Consider the following 20,143-nt stretch of genomic DNA (forward strand, 5'->3'; position numbering starts at 1 on the left):
GGACAGATAGGGACTGACAGGAAGGGAGAGAGATAAGAAGCATCAATTCTTCATTGTGGCACCTTAGTTGCTCATTGATTGCTCTCTCATACGTGCCTTGACCAAGGGGCTAAAGCAGACTGAGTGACCCCTTGCTCAAGTCAAGCAACCTTGGGTTCAAACTGGTGAGCCTTGCTCAAACCAGATGAACCCACGCTCAAGCTGGCGACCTCGGTGTTTCGAACCTGGGTCCTCTGCGTCCCAGTATGACGCTCTATCCACTGTGCCACCGCCAGGTCAGACAAGATAAGTTCTTTTTAAAAAACATAATCACAACACTATTATCCTATCTAAAAATATAAATAATTCCTAATATCATCAACAAGATGACAGAACAAGAAGTCAAGTTCTCCTGATTTTCTCAAATGTATACACAGTTTTATAATTATTTCTTTTAATCAGGAGCCATATATGGTCCACATATTGCATGTTATATATCCAGTTTCTTTTTGTCAAAGAAGTATGTTATTTGTCCTATAGTGTTTTCCTATTGCTGATTCATCTCTATATTATAATTTTAAATGTTTCTATGCCTTCTGGATTTCCTGTAAATTGGTAGTTAGATTAGCTAGACCTAGAGGCTTGATAAGATTAAAGTTTAATTTTCTTGGGAAGGGGGCAAGAATACCATGTAGGTGGTGTCATGTACTTCTGTCAGGAGACACATAAAGTATGTTGGTCTCTTGTGATGTCACAATAATTACTATGATTTCTGTAGAATTAGAATATTATCATTGCATTCGCTGTCATTCCCTTTTCACATATTAGCCGGAATACTTTTATAAAGAAAAATTTGACCAAAACTGTTTGGTTACTCTGAGGTGTCGTTCATATGGAGGAGGCAGAATGAATATTCTTTCTGTTTATTTTCCAATTTTCAAAATAATAAGTTCGTTCCCTATCAACTTCTAAAGGTGACCAATGAGGGTTTTATAAATTAATATTTAGGTGTTCACAGAATTCAGTGTACTTTAATCCACCGCAGCTATTAATTGCTATCAATAAGCTATTAATTCTTATTGATCAAATTCTTCCATCTTTGACCAATAGAAACTTCTATGAGTTGGCTTCTTTTTTATACAATTTAGTAATCTTAAACAGTTTACTTGCTTTCTGGTATGACAAGCTATTCCAGATACTCTGGTATGACATTTTTTTTACAGATCTGGAATGAAACATTTCTCTTAAGGAATCCCAGAGTAGAACTTAGCAATATCTGGTGGTAACCATGCTCATTATGTCTTCAACGTGATAATGTAGGTATGTTCAATTTACTTTGAATTTGGGGATTAAGTTTCTTATTCAATTTTGTTTCATAGTTATATAAAATATTTATGTGGTTCCTAAATCAAATCCACAGAATCAAGCATTCAGAGATGCTTAGCTTTCGTTACCTGTCCTGAGTTTCAACTTTGCTCCTTTCTCTACCTATAGATAATTTTTTTTTAAGTTTTGCTTACCTTTCCTCTTCTTTAAAAAAATGTAAGCAAATACTTTTTATTTGTTGTTGTTGTTTTTTGTTGTTTTTTTGTTTTTTGTATTTTTCTGAAGCTGGAAACGGGAGACAAGCAAATACTTTTTAAAATATATTCTTATCCATACCTTTTCTTAGGTAAATGCTGGCATACTGTACACACTTTTCTACATCTCCCCCTCTCCCCAAGTAAACAGTATATCCTGGAGATCTTTCCTCAATCCTCTTGGTAACTATATAGTAGTCCTCTGATTGGCTGCACCGTAGTTAATTCAGCCATTTCCCTAATATCCTTAATGGACATCTGGGATATTTTCTAGCCTTTTGCTATTACAAATAGTAAGGAGTTTTAGATTTTTAAATATACTGCCAAATTGTTTCATATAAGGACTATGTAAATTCACATTGTTGCTTTCCATTACTGAGTGAAAAAAATTACCATAATTTCAGATTTCAACAAAAGTAAATTCTTGCTTGCAAGAGTTACAAATGAGTGGTAATGCTTTATTTGTATTCCCTTATAATTAGAGGTATTAGGGGGATTGGAATATTTTTAAAAAAATAGCATCCACCAGGTTGAGTTCAATGCCCCTCTGGGTGCTCTCCATGTATCGTGTGTGTGTGTGTGTGTGTGTGTGTGTGTGTGTGTGTGTTGGACTATCACTTCCATATTTTTAGATTGTTCATGAGTGTACTACATCTAGAATTATATCCCTCATGTCACAGACATTGCAAATTTATATGTTACAGCAATTTTCTTAAAGATGGAAGTAAAAGGGGAACTTGTTTTTAATTTTCACAATGGTAGTGTATGGGCTAGGCTGGTCGTACACACCTGATCTATAATATTTATCTCACTGGGGTTCACTTAACCCTTGTTAGGTTCATCTCAGCAACTAAGTGCCTGATAGAACACTCAACACAAAGGCACACTAAATGGTCCTGAATATTTGAAAGAGTAAATAAATGCATGTGTAATGTGAGACTTTTACATTTCTCTCAAATGAAGAATTTTGTTCATGTCCTATTCTCATAGTAATTTCAGTCATTTCTCAAACACTTTTTCTACATCCTACACCACTTCTTTTACTCTTTCTTTCTATCCACTGTCTCATGTCCTATTGTTTCATCACCCTTAACCTTGTCTCTTCAATCTTCCTTTCTGGCACACTTTACTGTCCATCACCACCACTATTTACTTCATGTCTACAAACTCTTCTTTTTTACTAATATTAACTGAATAAATATTTTCTAGAATATATTTATAGATTTGGAAATAATTTTTAAAATAATCTTTTATTAATATTTTTTATAATATTAATATTTAATAGTTATATGTTTCCAAAAAAGTACTTAAAAGGAAAGTACAGTGTGTCCGTACAGTCTGGTGCACTTTTGACTGGTCACAGGAAAGCAACAAAAGACAATAGAAATGTGAAATCTGCACCAAATAAAAGGAAAACTCTCCCAGTTTCTGTAGGATGATGTGGCAGCATGTGCGCATGCGCAGATGATGATGTAACACCATGTATACAGCAGAGCAGCCCACGGCCATGCCAGTCGAGATGTTGATGGTACAGAGGAAAGTTCAGTGTGTTCTGTGGCTCGCTAAATTCGAATCTGTGACCAAAGTGCAACGTGAATATCAGCGCGTTTATAATGAAGCACCACCACATAGGAATAACATTACTCGGTGGGATAAGCAGTTGAAGGAAACCGGCAGTTTGGTGGAGAAACCCCGTTCTGGTAGGCCGTCAATCAGTGACAAGTCTGTAGAGGTTATACGGGATAGCTACCTAAGGAGCCCTAAAAAACCTGTGCGTGAGCTCACATCAAACTACACTGAATAGGTATGAAACTAGGAGAGTTTTTCTTTTATTTGGTGCAGATTTCACATTTCTATCATCTTTTGTTGCTTTCTTGTGATCGGTCAAAAGTGCACCATGACTTTATGGACACACTGTATTTTAGATGTTATATTCTTAATTTAAGGGAAGAAATATGTTCTATCTCTGACATAAATTTGTGCCTGCAATTTTTTTGTTCTATATGAGTGGCAACAAGCCCTATACTAAGTGAGAAGAAACTATATACGTGTTTATGCTTTACTTGTTTCTACTGGTTTTCCTCATTACAATTAAGAGCCATAAAGATAGGAACCATTTGTATGTTGTTGATTGCTATATCCCTAACACCTAGAAAAATGACTAACAGATAGTAAATACTATTAAATTTTTATTCACAATAAGCACTACACTAGATACTTTACATAGATTATGCCAGCTAATTTAAACTGCACAAAAAAAAAATCACATGAATATTATTCTTACTTTATGTAAGGATCACATAATTAAATAATCCAGGGTAACAGTTGGTACAAAAATGGCAAAACCAGGGTTCCTGTATAAGTCCTACCTGACTGTAAGCCAATGAATTTAACCATTCTCTACTCTTCCTTACTTCTTCACTTCTACAAAGCTGGACAAGTCACACACCTCTCTGAGCCTTAGTTCTTTCACTTGTAAAATGGGTATAAAATGCCTATACATTCTACCTCACAGTGTTACCATAAGGCTCAGATAATGGTGGACACGAGAGCACTTTTCAACTATAACCATACCTTATTAAAATAGAAAATTAAACGATTCGTAGGAATAAATAACTATTCATGGAAGAAGTTACATACTAATGAGGTCTTGCTTACTAAGAAGTAAAAACAAATTGTCTCCAAGTTACTAAATATTCTATTGTTTATAATACTCAAACTTAGTTTCACATTTCCACTTCCAACAAGGAAAAAGCAGTTATATTTCTTCAGTTAATTTTTGTCTTCTCCTTCAACAAAGTAAACAAAGACTTACTTTATTACTTGCAGTTTTCAACTCACTAACCAAACCACAAACTCGTATGTGTCAGTATATGGCCATGAATAATAAACTTTATAATGTTTTAGTTTTTGTTTGTTTGTTTTTTTACAGAGATAGCGAGAGTCAGAGGGATAGATAGGGACAGACAGACAGGAACGGAGAGAGATGAGAAGCATCAATCATTAGTTTTTTGTTGTGACACTTTAGTTGTTCATTGATTGCTTTCTCATATGTGCCTTGACCGTGGGCCTTCAACAGACTGAGTAATCCCTTGCTCGAGCCAGCGACCTTGGGCCCAAGCTGGTGAGCTTTGGCTCAAACCAGATGAGCCTGCGCTCATGCTGGTGACCTCAGGGTCCTCTGCATCCCAGTCCAACGCTCTATCCACTGTGCCACTGCCTGGTCAGGCTAAATATTATAATGTTTTAAAATTTCAGTTTGTCAAGTGTTTCAGCAATTGTTTTTCTTCTAATTTAACTAAAGGAAACATTCAGAATATATTGTTATAAATGTGGAAATTTTTATTAATAAGTTTGGGTCAGAATGGAAACAAGAGATGAGGATATGGTGGTCTCATAAAATTCCTAAGAATGAAACTGAATTGGTACACTTAGTTTTCCTCCATTCTATAAAACCTGTCATTTTTAAACACTCTTAACTATTTATTTTTCATATTATGATAGCAATAAGATAGGTAAGAAGTCAGATGCAATAGATCAGATTAAAAATAAAACAAAATGAAAATTATCAGTTCAAATTACTTAACTTGGACAAAAATTTATTTTGAAAGTTAACATAGTTAATATCATTGAATAAGAATTGTAAGATTTCAATGACTCTTTAACCTCTATCTTCCAAAGCTGTAGTATAAGAGAGAAATCTAGCTATGACATCTATCATCCTAGTGGGACCAGTGTTATTTAATTGATACAGATAGTTAGGTGGGTGTTCCCTTCCTTTGTCATCACTCCTCATTCATCCCCCAACACACACACTCACCACCAAAAAGACAAACAAACCTGTTTGCTTAGTTTTAGAGGCATTAGGTAGTTTTGTTCCTTAATGGTAAACCTTTCACGCTTCACTTTTTATTATTATTTATCATTGATCTACAGGGAACAAGTAGGGCACTTGTAGCCTGCAGAAAGTTTTATTTGGTCTTTAAGTACATATATGTGTGTATCTTTTAAAATATTCCTTAACATCTACAAAATATAAAATGATTCAAGTATGACATCAAATTGTATATATATAAGGATATTTTACTTGTACATGCTATTGATTTTGATTATGACTATTAAAATAACTGAAGAATATATCTAAATTTCATAAGAACCATAACTGCATAGATCCATTTCAGAGTTCCTGAGAAATTTATTATCTAAGAAGGAGCAAGAATCAGGGCGTGCTGCAGTATACTTGAGAAAGTACTGTCTTTATGGTTTCTTTTTATTCCTGTATTTGAAATTCTTTATGAAAACTCAGGAAATAAATGATATATACCCAATGCTGCTCACAAAATCTGGTAAATATCATATATAAATAATTCTAAACAGGATGCTCTTTTAAGACTAATTTGACAAATATGCCTTAATTTTAATCTCTGTGCATTTAGCATTATAGAAATTATGGCTTTAAAGTACATAGAAAACTTTAAGCTATAGAACTTGAATAGCCCTGAGTAGGTCAAAAATACATAGTAAAATAATCAGCTGTGACAGTTCAGATTCAGAATCTTCATATGAATGAATCACAGTTGTTGTTTACTACATTTTAAAAAGGAAAATGCACAAATCAATTGAAGGCAAACTATAATAAGGAATATATGAATACCTAAAAGTGGTTTTTAAAAGGTCAAGTTGAAGCTTTGGGCAAACAAATCACAGAATCAAGAGTATTTTACAGGGGATCCTCGGGTTACGACAGTCTCGACATACAACATTTTGAGTTTAAAATGTTCACTCCCATAAAACCTTTAAAAAATTGAGAAGTGAGTGTTCTGGCTTATGCCATTAGCTCTGTACTTACGGACTACGTGGGCAAACTAGTTTGGTTTGCTGAGGCCCCCATTCAGCTGGAGAAGCAGCTGATTGAAGAGAAAGAGACAGAAACCCCAGAACCTAAGAGATTTACTACCAAGGGTTTGGCAGAAGGTTTTTTATGATACAGGATGAGCTGGCAAAATTTCAGGCTGAGGACCCCAGTGACAATAGATTCAGCCATGTCTACCGAGCTGTTATGGATGCCTTGCACTGCTATAGGCAGATTTTGGGAGAGAAGAAGTCAACAACCTTCCAGACTAGTCTGGAACGATTCTTTCTACAGCAGATCCTGGACCCTCAACATTGGCTACTTCTCAATATGAAACACCTGTAGCGCAGGCAGACTCGCCTCCAGCATCTCCTATGTGTTCCTTAGGCAATCGTGATTCACCTGTCCCAGTATCTTCAGCACCTTCTGCAGGTTCTCCTGCCTCTCCAGCTTCCTCCTCCCTGTAGGTCACTCTCTCCCATCGTGTAATGCCCCTTCCAATGAGCAAACCAACTAAGAAGGAGCAAGAATCAGGGCGTGCTGCAGTATACTTGAGAAAGTACTGTCTTCATGGTTACTATACAGGAATAAAGGTAAGAAATTTTTTTTACACTCATTTTTTTCTGTTACTACAGAACAGTATAGTATATTTATGTCCTTTTCCTTTTTCTGTGGCTTAGTTGTGTTTTATGTTCTAGATTATGATTTTACAACTGTGGTAAGATAGGTAATTGACTTGGCTAGGGTCTGTTTCAACTCATACCAAAATTCAGGTGATGTCACTGTCGTAGAAACAGAACTGTGTCGTAACCCGAGGACGCCCTGTAGTTCCTCATTCATTTCACTTTTAGCTGAGAGTCTAGAAACTATTACCAAATGCTGAACCACCAATCAATTAAAGTGAAATAACTCTTGAAAGAAGCAAGTAGTATATAAACTGCTGCTGTACCTTCATGACATCTCTGTAGGACCGGATAGCTGCTATTTTTCTCTTTTCATCTTCTTCATCTTCCAGGCCTTCGTCTGCAGCCTCATAGCCCTCGTCGTTGCTGCCATCTGCTTCTGCTGTGTTGGCCATGCGATCAATGAGTTGCTCCAGGGGAGGACTTAATTCTCTTTCTTCATTCTCCTTCAAACCATAGTCCAGTGCTTTATAAATAATAATTCCCAAAGATTCAATAACCTAGAAAAAATTTTAAAGGTGGTTAATGAAGATGACTAAACATCTTTACAAATGGAAAGCCTTCAACTGATTGGATGAAACCCGCCCACATTAGGGAGGGCAATCTGCTTAGCTGCCAATTTAAATGTCTGTCTATAAGGTTGTTTTTTTCTCTTCTTCTTTGCCTAATCTCTTCACTCAGACAACAGTGTGGGGACTGCAGGAGGGGAGTGGGGAGGGGAAGGTGGAGGAGGATAGAGGAAGGAAACTTGACGTAGGGCGGTGAACACACAGTGCAATATAGAGAAGATGTATTATAGGATTGTGCACCTGAAACCTGTATAATTTTATTAACCAATGTCACCCCATAAATTCAATAAAATCATTTTAAATAATAAAATTAAAACAACAACTATTATGTCCCATCCCCCTGACCTATGAAATGATGCACATTAAAGTTAGGAGAACACTAACCTTTGAAAATAAAGGAAGAGAGATAAATTCTGACTGGGAGTGAGTCAATCTGAACCTTAATCCACAACTCAAGTATCCAAGAAATATCACATTTATTTTCTGTAAATCTAAGTCAATCTGTCTTCAAGACCTCACCCCACCACGGTAGCAGAAATGGCTCCCTTCCTAAGGTGTAAAAGTCCCTCGGCTTGTTATGGGACTGCCAACTATGGCTCCCTTCCAGGTTGGGGCACTTACGCTGCCCCCTCAGGGATGCAAAAAAAAAAAAAAAATTAATCTCATTTAAAAATACCTTCATGGAAACACCCAAAATAAGTTGCTCAAATATTTGGGTGACCCATGGTTCAGTCAAATTGCCAATATAAACTTAACCATCACAAGTCTATCCCTTGTCAACTTGGCACTCAGACACAACTCCTTAAACCCTCATTCTTTTTTTTTTTTTTTTTTTTTTTTGTATTTTTCTGAAGCTGGAAACGGGGAGAGACAGTCAGACAGACTCCCGCATGCACCCGACCGGGATCCACCCGGCACGCCCACCAGGGGCGACGCTCTGCCCACCAGGGGGCGATGCTCTGCCCCTCCAGGGCATCGCTCTGCCGCGACCAGAGCCACTCTAGCACCTGGGGCAGAGGCCAAGGAGCCATCCCCAGCGCCCGGGCCATCTTTGCTCCAATGGAGCCTTGGCTGCGGGAGGGGAAGAGAGAGACAGAGAGGAAGGAGGGGGAGGATGGAGAAGCAAATGGGTGCTTCTCCTATGTGTCCTGGCCGGGAATCGAACCCGGGTCCCCTGCACGCCAGGCCAACGCTCTACCGCTGAGCCAACCGGCCAGGGCTAAACCCTCATTCTTAAAAGAAGACAATAACAAGATCACAATTCCATTTAACATGATACCACTATCCTGCATACAACTAAAAATATATCATACTATCCCCTTCCCGAAAAGAGGATTAAAATCCTTGAGTGATGTTTATTCTTCCTTTTATGTCTCATAACTTAAATACTGGGATGTAAGTTAACACTTAAATACTATTGTGAGGTCAGTTGGCGATGGGGGAAGGTCACATGAGGAACCACCCACACCCATGCCTGCCAAAAGAAACTACCCAGGAGCATTTTGAAAAAGAACAACTGTCTGTCAGCCAATGAAATTTCGCCACCCACCACCACCCTACCAACGCTATAAATTACTCCACCCTCCACGGGAGAAGCTGCGCGACTTCCCTGGCCCCTGTCTTGTGGACCAGTGAACCTCACCTGGGAGTGCTCTAAATAAAGCTTTTGCTTGTCCACACTTGATGGCTATGTCCTTCTTTCTTCCTCGGCAGAAAATACCTTACATTCGGTGCCAAAACCCGGGAGGAGCTTAAGTCCACAAGGGCTGCTCCTCTCAGACCCTTTCCTTCCGAGGAAGACCAGGGACCTCTAACCTCCCACCCACTTCGGCACATGGTGCAGTAAGTCCCCTGCCTCTGGCCTCCCCTCAGTTCTTTCTGCCTCCAAGACTCCCTGCCTGTAATCGCAGCTGTGTCAGGGACCTCCTACCTTTTCCGAGTGCGTGTGTGCCCGTGGAGACGTCCTGGACACCCCCACTCTGCCTGACTGTCCAGTGGCCAGAGATTGAGTTGTGGGACACTAATTCTCATCTCTGATCACCCCAAGGATGAGGGTGGCCATAGAGGCAGAGGAATCTAAACCTGACTCAAAAACACCCCTAGGGTGCCTTATCCAGAATCTCTCAAACATCGATCCCTCCCTAAAGAAGAAGAAACTGATCTTATTCTCCACTGTGACCTGGCCATGATACCCACTGGGTAACCAGACCAGGTGGCCTCCCGAAGGGACTTTCGACTTTAACACCCTCACCAATTTACGGAACTATTGCCAGAGAACTGGGAAATGGTCAGAGATCCCTTACCTTCAGGGCTTCCCATATTTGCTCTCCCGTCCTAATCTCTGTGCCGCCTGCTCTACGGCACAGGTCCTTTTAGCCAGAGAAACCTCAGCTAAACCCTCCTCTCCTGATTTTTCCTTCTTCACCAACCCCACTGAGGACCTCTCTTCCCCTCCTGCAGGACCCCCTCTGTCCTAGCAGGGTCCTCCTATCCCTTCGCCAGATCCTGTTTCTCATTTGCCTGCAAATACCAGTCCCTCTCTCTCCTCCTGTCAGTGCACACACAAGATCTCGCTCCGAGCCACAAGAGGGGGAACAACCTTCTCTGCCCTCTCGTGAGATGGCTGGAGCGGAAGGAGTTGTTTGGGTTCATGTTCCTTTTTCCCTCTCTGATCTGTCTGCAATCGAAAAGCATTTAGGCTCCTACTCTTCTAATCCTACTCCCTATACCAAGGAATTCCAATATCTCACTCAGGCAAATGACCTCACTTGGCATGATCTCTATGTTATCATGTCTTCTACCCTTACCCCTGACGAACGGGACTGAATCCGGATGGCAGCATGGACTCATGCCGATCAGGTTCACCTCGCAAACAACCAAATGCCAGTTGGGGTATGGACCTCAACTGGGATTACCAGATGGGTCAAACAGGTAGGAGATGATGAGTCCAAATGGTTGAATGTCTCATAGCTGGCATGCAGAGCATAGCACAAAAGGTAGTTAACTATGATAAATTAAGGGAAATCACTCAAGGACCTGAGGAAAACCCGGCCCTCTTTTTGAACCTCCTCACTGATGCTATGGCTATGGTCCTCCATACCCGTCTAGACCCTGCCTCCAATGCCGGGGCCACTGTATTAGCTACTCACTTTATTTCCCAACTGACCCCAGACATTCGGAAGAAACTTAAAAAGGCAGAAGAGGGCCCCCAAACCCCTATCCGAGACCTGATGAATATGGCATTTAAAGTTTTTAATGGTCGAGAGGAAAAGGCCGAGGCTGCTCACCAGGCCTGCATGCAGCCGAAGGTAACTCTCCAAACCCAGGTTCTTGTGGCAGCCCTGAGGCCAGCAGAGCAACAGGGGCAAGGCATAGGAGGTGCCCGACCAAAGTCCAGGCTGCAAAGAGGAACCCCACCAGGAGCTTGCTTTAAATGTGGCAAAGAGGGTCACTGGGCCCGGTAGTGCCCCTGCCTGAGGCCGCCCACTAAGCCCTGCCCTGACTGCAATCAGCCCAGTCACTGGCGGAGCAATTGCCCCCTTTGGGTAACAGGCTCTTTCTCGGTGTCCCCACGTGGAGGACAAGCCACCCAAATGGGAGGCCAGGCCAGTCAGGCAGGCCCATTGCTCAGACTTCTCGGTCTCATGGACAACTGACACTGCCCGGACTCGAAGACCCCATCACCCTCGCAGAGCCCAGGATAATGCTACAGGGAGCGGGTAAGTCCATCTCATTCCTTGTGGACACAGGGGCTACCTTCTCTGTTTTGCCATCACACTCTGGACCTCTAGTTCCCTCACAGGTCTCGGTTATGGGAATGGATGAGACCCCTTCTTTTCCCCTTCGCACGCTACTCCTGACATGTAGTTTAGACAAATTCCCCTTTTCACACTCCTTCTTAGTCATGCCCTTGTGCCCTGTACCCCTTCTGGGTCAGGACATTCTACACAGTCTCGGAGCCACTATCCAGCTAAGAACATCCTCGACAGCATCTTCCCACCTACTCCTACCACTCCTGGCTGAAGGCTCTCCCACTACCACAGATCACCCAAACCCAATCACACCCCCTGTTCCACCAGATGTTGTCAACCCCCAAATTTGGGATACCTCGACCCCAGTGGTAGCGACCCACCATCCACCTGTACACATCTGCTTGAAGAATCCTTCCTGATTCCCATCTAGGCCCCAGTTTCCTATTTCAGCAAGTCACCGCCAGGGCCTTAAACCAATAATTACCCACCTCTTGAACCAAGGCTTACTCATCCCCACGGACTCTCCTTGTAATACCCCTATCCTTCCTGTTCAAAACCTTCAGGGGCTCATCGCCTCATACAAGACTTACGCCTAATCAATGAGGCGGTAGTTCCCCTCCATCCAGTAGTCCCTAATCTCTACAAGTTATTTTCACACATTCCCCCTGACACCACTCACTTCATGGTCCTAGACCTCAAGGATGCCTTCTTTACCACCCTTCTACACCCTGACTCTTACTTTCTGTTTGCCTTCACCTGGACGGACCCGGACTCTCTAACGCAGCTCAACAACTTAAGAGGACTGTCCTGCCCCAGGGATTTAGGGAGACAGCCCACACCTGTTTGAGCAGGCGCTAGCTCGGAATCTAGCTGCAAGTGATCTAGAGACAAGTACCCTCTTGCAATATGTAGATGACCTACTCCTCTGCAGCCCCTCCCTGTCCGCCTCAATAAAACACACCTCCACCCTTCTTAACTTCCTTGACGTGAAGGGGTATCGTGTCTCCTCTACTAAGGCTCAACTTCACTCTCAGTCCGTAGTCTATCTGGGCATCGCCTTAACCCCCACCACCCGAGGTCTCACCCTAGATCGAACTCAGACCCTCCGCAGTCTCCAGCCACCTACCACCGCTGATCAGATTCCTTCTTTCCTTGGTCTGATGGGCTTCTTTAGACACTGGATTCCCAATTTGCTCTTTTGGCTAAACCCCTCTATGAGGCTGCAAAAGAGACTCCCACAGGACCTCTCACATCCCCCAACACTATTAAAAGAGCTTTCTCTACCCTTTGAGACACCCTCATCTCCTCTCCCCCTCTCGCTTTACCTGACCCTAGACGCCCCTTCCACATTTTCACTGATGAAAAGCACGGTAATGCAACTGGAGTAATGACTCAACCTATAGGGCTTACATACCTTCCCATAGCATACCTCTCTAAACAATTGGGCACCACCGTCAAAGGCTGGCAGCCCCGCCTCCGGGCACTGGGCACAGCAGCTGAACTCACCAAGGAGGCTACTAAGCTCACCCTTCCCCTCCCACAGGCTTCTCCTCCCACAGGCTTCTCCTCCCACAGGCTTCCCCTCCCACAGGCTTCTCCTCCCACAGGTTCACCGACCTCCTTTCGCACAAATCTTTCTCTATTGGGTCCTTCCCGCCTACAAGAATTTCACCTCCTGTTCATCGAAAACCTTCAGTCCCTCTTTTGCCCTCTCCCTGACTCAACCCAGCCACTCCACTGCCAGCTCCAACGTCGCTTCCAGAATCCACCCACTCTTGTACAGAGCTAATAGATTTCCTCAGTAGACCCCGAGATGGATTATCAGATTCTCCTTTAAAAGATCCAGATCCAATACTCTTTGTAGATGGGAGCTCTGTACAGGGACCCGACGGACGACGACGGGCAGCCTATGCGGTGGTCACCACCTCCTCCACCCTAGAAGCCCAACAGCTGCCAGAGGGCACCACCTCCCAGAAAGCAGAGCTGATTGCCCTCACTCTGGCCCAGGGAAAATGCGTTACCATATATACTGACTCTAAATATGCTTTTCTTATCACCCACAGCCACTCTGCCCTCTGGAAGGAAAGGGGCTTCCTCTCTACCAAGGGCTCCCCCATAATCAATGCTACCATCATTTCTAAACTTTTGTGGGCATTACAGCTTCCCGCTGAGGTGGCCGTGGTACATTGTAGGGGCCATCAAACCTCTCAGGACCTGGTGGCCTTAGAAATGCTCGGGCCGATGCAGCGGCTCGAAACCTCGCCCTGGGGACCTCTCCCACTCCTCTCATGTTTCTCTCCACCTCCTTGAAACCTTCCTACACTCCTGAGGAAGAACAGGCCCTCCTCAGAAAAGGTGGAGACGTGTGCAACCAGGGATGGATATTTCTCGGAGACAGAATTGCCTTACCAAAAGGACAGGCTGAAACTCTCCTTTCTGATATCCACTGTTCCTTACACATAGGACCAAAAGCTCTCTATCGGTTCTTACAACCACTCTTTTTCTTCCCAGGCCTCCAGCAGACTATCGAAAAGGTACACACAGCATGCACTATCTGTTCCAAAGCCTCCACACAGGGGGACTCCGCCCCCGCTTCCCTACTTATCTGCTGAGGGGGCACGTGCCAGGCCAGGATTGGCAAATCAACTTCACTCACATGCCCCCTCACAAAAAACTCCGTTATCTCTTCACTTTTGTCGATACCTTTTCAGGGTGGGTAGAAGCCTTTCCCACCTCTTGAGAGATGGCAGACACCATTGACTCCATTCTTGTTGAACGTATCATCCCGCGGTTTGGACTGCCGACTACCATCCAGTCAGACAACAGCCCGGCTGTCACTGCCCAAATAGTCCAGCAGGTCACCATCTCTCTAAACATCACCTGGAAGCTCCACATACCCATCACCCTCAATCATCAGGTAAGGTGGAAAGGGCCCATGGCATCCTGAAGGGTCAGCTAACCAAACTTTCCATCGAGACCAGACTCTCTTGGCCAAACCTCCTCCCCCTGGCACTCACCAGAATCAGGGCAACTCCATGAAACCCATTGGACTCAGCCCCTTTGAGCTGGTTTATGGTAGACCATTCCTAATCAATCACAACTTACCTGTCAACCCCCCTCCTCTTGCCACATACCTCCCCTTTCTGTCTTTACTCTGCCATCTTCTCAGGGAGTATGCGGACCAGACCCTTCCTCCCATAGGGGGTCCAAGTGAAGCTCGTCCAGCAGTCCCCCTCCAGCCAGGGGACAGAGTTCTTCTGAGGGAGCTCCAGCCCGGCTCCCTACAGCCCAGGTGGACGGGACCCCATACGGTAACACTGACTACTCCTACTGCAGCCAAGCTCCTAGGGCAAACACCTTGGTATCATGTTTCCTGCCGCAAACTTGCCCCCATACAGGACCGCTGGCAGTCCGAACCACTGGGCCCCACCCGACTCCAGCTCACCAAAAGGTTGGGCCCTGCAGATCCTCCTGCTGCTCCTGTCCCTCCCACTGGGAACCTGCCGCCAGAGTGAGCTAAAGCAGGGAGCAATGCTGTTACTATATCAATGAGACTGGCCTGGTGGAATAAAATATCCAAGTCCTCAACTGTCTGCAAGAGAAACTGCGCAAGGACCTCTCTTCCCACAACCCGCTTAATTCCTGGTGGCAGCTACCCATCCTCACCTGGGCTGCCCTTATCCTAGGTCCTCTTCTAATTATCAGCATATTACTCATGTTTGCTCCTCTTTTTCTTAAATTCTTACAGGGCCTCATCTGCGAGGTTTCTCGAATCACGGTCAACCAGATGCTCCTATACCCATATACACGACTCCCCTCAGAGCCACCTCCTTCCAACCTCCCTTCCCCACAATGCCCCTAACCAGCAGGAAGTAGCCAGACGAATAATGGCGCCCCTATCTAACATAAAAGGTCAGAATGTGAGGTCAGTTGGCGATGGGGGAAGGTCACATGAGGAACCACCCACACCCATGCCCACCAAAAGAAACGGCCCAGGAGCATTTTGAAAAAGAACAACTGTCTGTCAGCCAATGAAATTCGCCACCCACCACCATTCTACCAACGCTATAAATTACCCCCCCTCCCGCCCCGGGCAGCAGAAGCTGCGTGACTTCCCTGGCCCCTGTCTTGTGGACCAGTGAACCTCGCCCAGGTGCGCTCTAAATAAAGCTTTTGTTTGTTCACACTTGGTGGCTATGTCTTTCATTCTTCGGCAGAAAATACCTTAAAACTATAACTTTTTATATAATTTTTTAAAGATTTTTATTTATTCATTTCAGAGAGGAGAAAGAGTGGGAGAGGGATAAAGAGAGAGAGAACAGGAGGAGGAGCAGGAAGCATCAACTCCCATATGTGCCTTGACCAGGCAAACCCAGGGTTTCAAACCGGAGACCTCAGTGTTCCAAGTCAACGCTTTATCCACTGTGCCACCACAGGTCAGACTAAAGTCACCATATCTTATGTTGCATAATAAGGGGATCAAAAATAGAGAAACAGATACTTGAGATATATACACAAAAATATTAAAAACTAAAAATAAGAAGGAAGTACTCATGACAATTACAGACCTTGCTTCTGTAACAGGTCATGTGGTCACAGCTGGTATTTATAACTCAGTCCATACTCCTTTTGCCTTTAGTAAGCACCTCAGCTGATTGTGGTTCTTTACCTTGTGGGATGACCCAAACCTTCATTCCCAAAGGATCCGGGCCATTCGTATTCCTGCCTGCACTGAAATGCAGTTTTTCCCTGACCTTAATCACAGGGCACAGTAATTCTGAGAGACAGTGGTAGGAATCGCCTATATTCCAGACATATTTTTCCATAGCTCCATTGTAGAGAAGCAGTCCAATTTCCCCTTGGTAGTCAGGATCAATCACCCCAGACAGCTCAGTAACTACTTTTGCCTCCTGATTCACAGACATGAAGGACAAAAAGGATTGGGTAACAGTCTTAACTTCTAATTAATAGAATCATTGTTGTGTCCCCTAGTAGAACTATTACTCCCTCTGGACTTAAGGCTTCTAGGGACACAAAGCATCAGCAGGGTGGAAAAAGAAAGCCAAAATGTCCCGTTTCCACCTCTTGATTCCTGGCACTGGGAATCCTGTGTATGAGAAAAAGAGCGCTATATGTATATTACATAATGACTCAGAACATACAGAGTTTTCTGGAGAAACCTTCCCCAGTCCTGCAAAGTATTACCACCTAGTTGTCACTGTTACTGAGTCTCCCAAAAGGTCATTCATCATTCTATCAAGACTGCTGCTTCAGGATGGTTGGACACAGTGAATTCCATGCACATGGGCCCACTGTCATACTTCAGTTGCACTGAAGTGAATTCATTGATGAGAAGTGATGCTGTGTACATTAGAAATAGTCAATAATACTGTAACAAGTATGTGTAGTAGCAGATGGGTACTAGACTTATTGGTGATCACTTTTTAAGTTATATAAATGTCCAATGACCACGTTGTACACCTGAAACTAATATGTCAAGTGTAAGTGAAAATATTTTTAAATTTAAAAAAATGAAATAAAAGCAATGCTGTGTGGAATGCCATAAGACATTCTGTAAGTCCATGGATGGAAGTTTTGGCAGAAGCACGGCATTCCACTTGAGTATTAAAATCCTTCTCTGCTGAGGTCACTTTTTAGTAAGCATTCACATGAGACACAAATATTTTCACTTCTTTTGCTCATCAGGGAGACAGATATATCCATATATCTCTTACCCAATTTCCTTGTCCTCAATTTTCCAACCAGGTTTCTTCCAAACAAAGTGCACAACCGGGAGCACCGCTCAAAGGTCAGCATATTGGGAAGATTTCCCTGCACCACTGTCCTTCAGGAAAGTCCCAGAAAGGGGCTGTGGTGCTACACCACTTTCAGGTGGTGCCTGTACTGTATATCACACAGAGGCCTGAGTCTTCTCCTTTCTTTTGTCAGCTGATAATAAAATCCAAAGAGCCCACTAGGCACCGTGCCTCTTTTTTGGCTGCAGGAGGGGCCAGATGTAACAACTTACCTTCACAGAAGGGATATCTTGACATGTCCCAAACCACTGGATCCCTAGAAATTTCACTGAGGTGGAAGGCCCCTGAATTTTTGTCAAACATATTTCCCACTCTCTGATATACAAATGTTTCACCAAGAAGTTTAGAGATGTTGCTAACTTCTTCCTCAGTAGGTTCAATCAACAAAATATATCAGTATAACTGACCAGTGATATCTTGTGTAACTGGGAGGCAATCAAGATCCCTGTGAACTAAATTATGGTATAGGCTAGAGAGCTGATATACTCCTGAGGTAGAACAAAGTAGGTGTACTGCTGGCCTTTCCAGGTGAAAGAAAACTGCTTCTGGTGGTCGTTATTAACATATACAGAAAAAAAATAAAACATTTGTCAGTTCAATAGCTGCATATCAGGCGATGTGTTAATTTGCTCAAGTAATGAAGCCACATCTGGTATAGCAGCTGCAAGTAAAGCCCCCTGGTTAAGCTTATAATCCAAAGTCATCCTCTAAGATCCATCTGTCTTCTGTACAGGCCAAACAGGCAAGTTACCTGAAGATGTGGCAGAAATCACCACCCCTGCATCTTTCAAATCCCGATGGTAGCACTAGTCTCTGCAAATCTCCAGAAATGTATTGCTTATGGAGCAGTATTTTCCGAGGCAGAGACAGTTCTAGGGGCTTTCACCTGGTCTTCCCCACAATAATCACCCTTACTTCACAGATTAGAGAAACAATGTGGGGATTCTGGCAGCTGCTGAGTATGTTTCAACTATGCATTCCAGAATTGAGTAAATAACCAGATTCAGAGATGGACCTGCATAAAAACTTCATTGACCATCTGACATCTATAAGCCCTTTTTAAAGTGGTATATATAACACAATGACATTTGGGGTCTGCTAGAATCAATGTCAGTTCAGAGCCATTGCCCATTAATTCCCAAAAGGTTTGATTATTTTCATTCACCAATGCAGGTATTTCCTGATAAAAGGCTATTAGGTCCCTTCAAAAAGGCTGGGAGGAAGATTAGCAAAGTATATTTTTGGTAGCAACTAGAGTTCTCCCTCGGGTGAGTTGGCCTTTCCTTCATTTAAAGGGTTCTGGGTCTATAACCTACTTCATCTCGGAAATGAGGGGGCTACCAGGACTCTATGTTTTTATGATTCAAGTTAGACTTTTGTTCACCTCACCTTGAACTTTCCTGTTTATACAAATCAAGTAAGAACTTAATGAGCTTGGGGTGGTGAACACACAATTATAGAAATGTATACCTGAGATTCCAAGATGGCGACGGAGTAGGCTGACATTCAAACTGCCACCTCCCGGGACCAAATTGGATTACAACTTAATTTAAGAACAATCACCTTGAAAAAAAAACTTTAGACTAAAGGAATAGGAGTCCATAACCAAGGATCACAGAAGAAGCCACACTGAGACTGGTAGGAAGGGCAGAGATGCAGAAAGGGCTGCCCTCTCTCCGGAGTGAGGGGCAGCAGAGAGTCCGAAGGGAATCTTGCTGTGGGGAGGGTCACCCTGAGAGGTGTGGATGCTCAGCACCAGGCCCAGAGCTGCAGCCTAGAGCCCCAGAGCCTCGAAATGCTTCTTCTATAACTACTGATATGATCAGATAATCTTTATCTTTCATTTTGTTTACATGATGTATCACATTAATTTATCTCTGAATACTGTACCAACCTTGCTTCCCAGGAATAAGGTTGGTGCACAGGTTTTTAAATGTATTGCTGAATTCAGTTTGCAAATATTTTATTAAGGATTTTTGCATCTATGTTCATCAGGGATATTGGCCTATAATTTTCTTCTTTTGTAGTGTCTTTATCTGATTTTGAAATAAGGATAATGGGGGCCTTATAAAATGAGCTTGAGTGTCTTCCCTCATTTTGAACTTTTTGGAATAGTTTGAGGACAGGTACTAGTTCTTCGTTGAAAGTCTGGTAAAATTCACTTGTGAAGCCATCCAGTCCAGAACTTCTGCTTGTTAGGAATTGTGTTTTAATTACTGCTCCAGTTTTGTTTGTTCTAATCAATCTCAAATTTTCTCTTTCTTCTTGATTCAGTTTTGGAAGAATGTATGTTTCCAGGAATTCATCCATCTAGTCTACATTGTCCAATTCGTTGGCATACAGTAGTAGTTCATAGTATTTTCTTATAATTCTTTGTATTTCTCTATTTTTTATTTTTCAATTACAGTTAATATACATTATTATATTAGTTTCACATGTACACCCCAGTGATTAAATTCTATATAACTTACTAAGTGATCATCTCAATGAATCTCCCGTCCATCTGACACCACACACAGTTATTGACTATGCTGTACTTTACATCCCATGATTATCCTGTAACAACAAACTTATACTTCTTAATCCTTTCCCTTCTTTACCCATCCACCCAAACCCCCTTCCCATCTGGCAACCATCAAAATGTATCTATTTCTGTTTCTGTACTGCTTATTTTAAACTGCTTGTTCCTTTATTTTGATTTTTAGAGTCAATTGTTGATAGATATGTATTTATTGCCATTTTATTGTTCATATTTTTTATCTTTTTTCTTCTTTTTATTTTTGGAGACCCTTTAACATTTCATAGAATACTGGTTTGATGGTGATGAACTCCTTTAGATTTTTCTTATCTTGAAAATTATTTATATGTCTTTCTATTCTAAGACATATAAATAAGACATAGCTTTGCTGGGT

At 42.6% G+C, this 20,143-nt stretch overlaps 1 protein-coding gene across 2 annotated transcripts in view; it reads right to left on the bottom strand.

Moving 5' to 3' along the window:
* The window catches only part of SPIRE1 (spire type actin nucleation factor 1), a 271,534-nt gene that overhangs the window by 172,176 nt on the left and 79,215 nt on the right, over positions 1-20,143 (bottom strand). For both annotated transcript variants that reach the window (XM_066246306.1, XM_066246307.1), the window contains exon 3: positions 7,361-7,594. In XM_066246306.1, coding sequence (XP_066102403.1) covers positions 7,361-7,594 — 234 coding nt within the window. The remainder of the gene's footprint in view (positions 1-7,360; positions 7,595-20,143) is intronic.

The sequence above is a fragment of the Saccopteryx bilineata genome, chromosome 11 (assembly GCF_036850765.1).
Source record: "Saccopteryx bilineata isolate mSacBil1 chromosome 11, mSacBil1_pri_phased_curated, whole genome shotgun sequence".
Taxonomy (NCBI): domain Eukaryota; kingdom Metazoa; phylum Chordata; class Mammalia; order Chiroptera; family Emballonuridae; genus Saccopteryx; species Saccopteryx bilineata.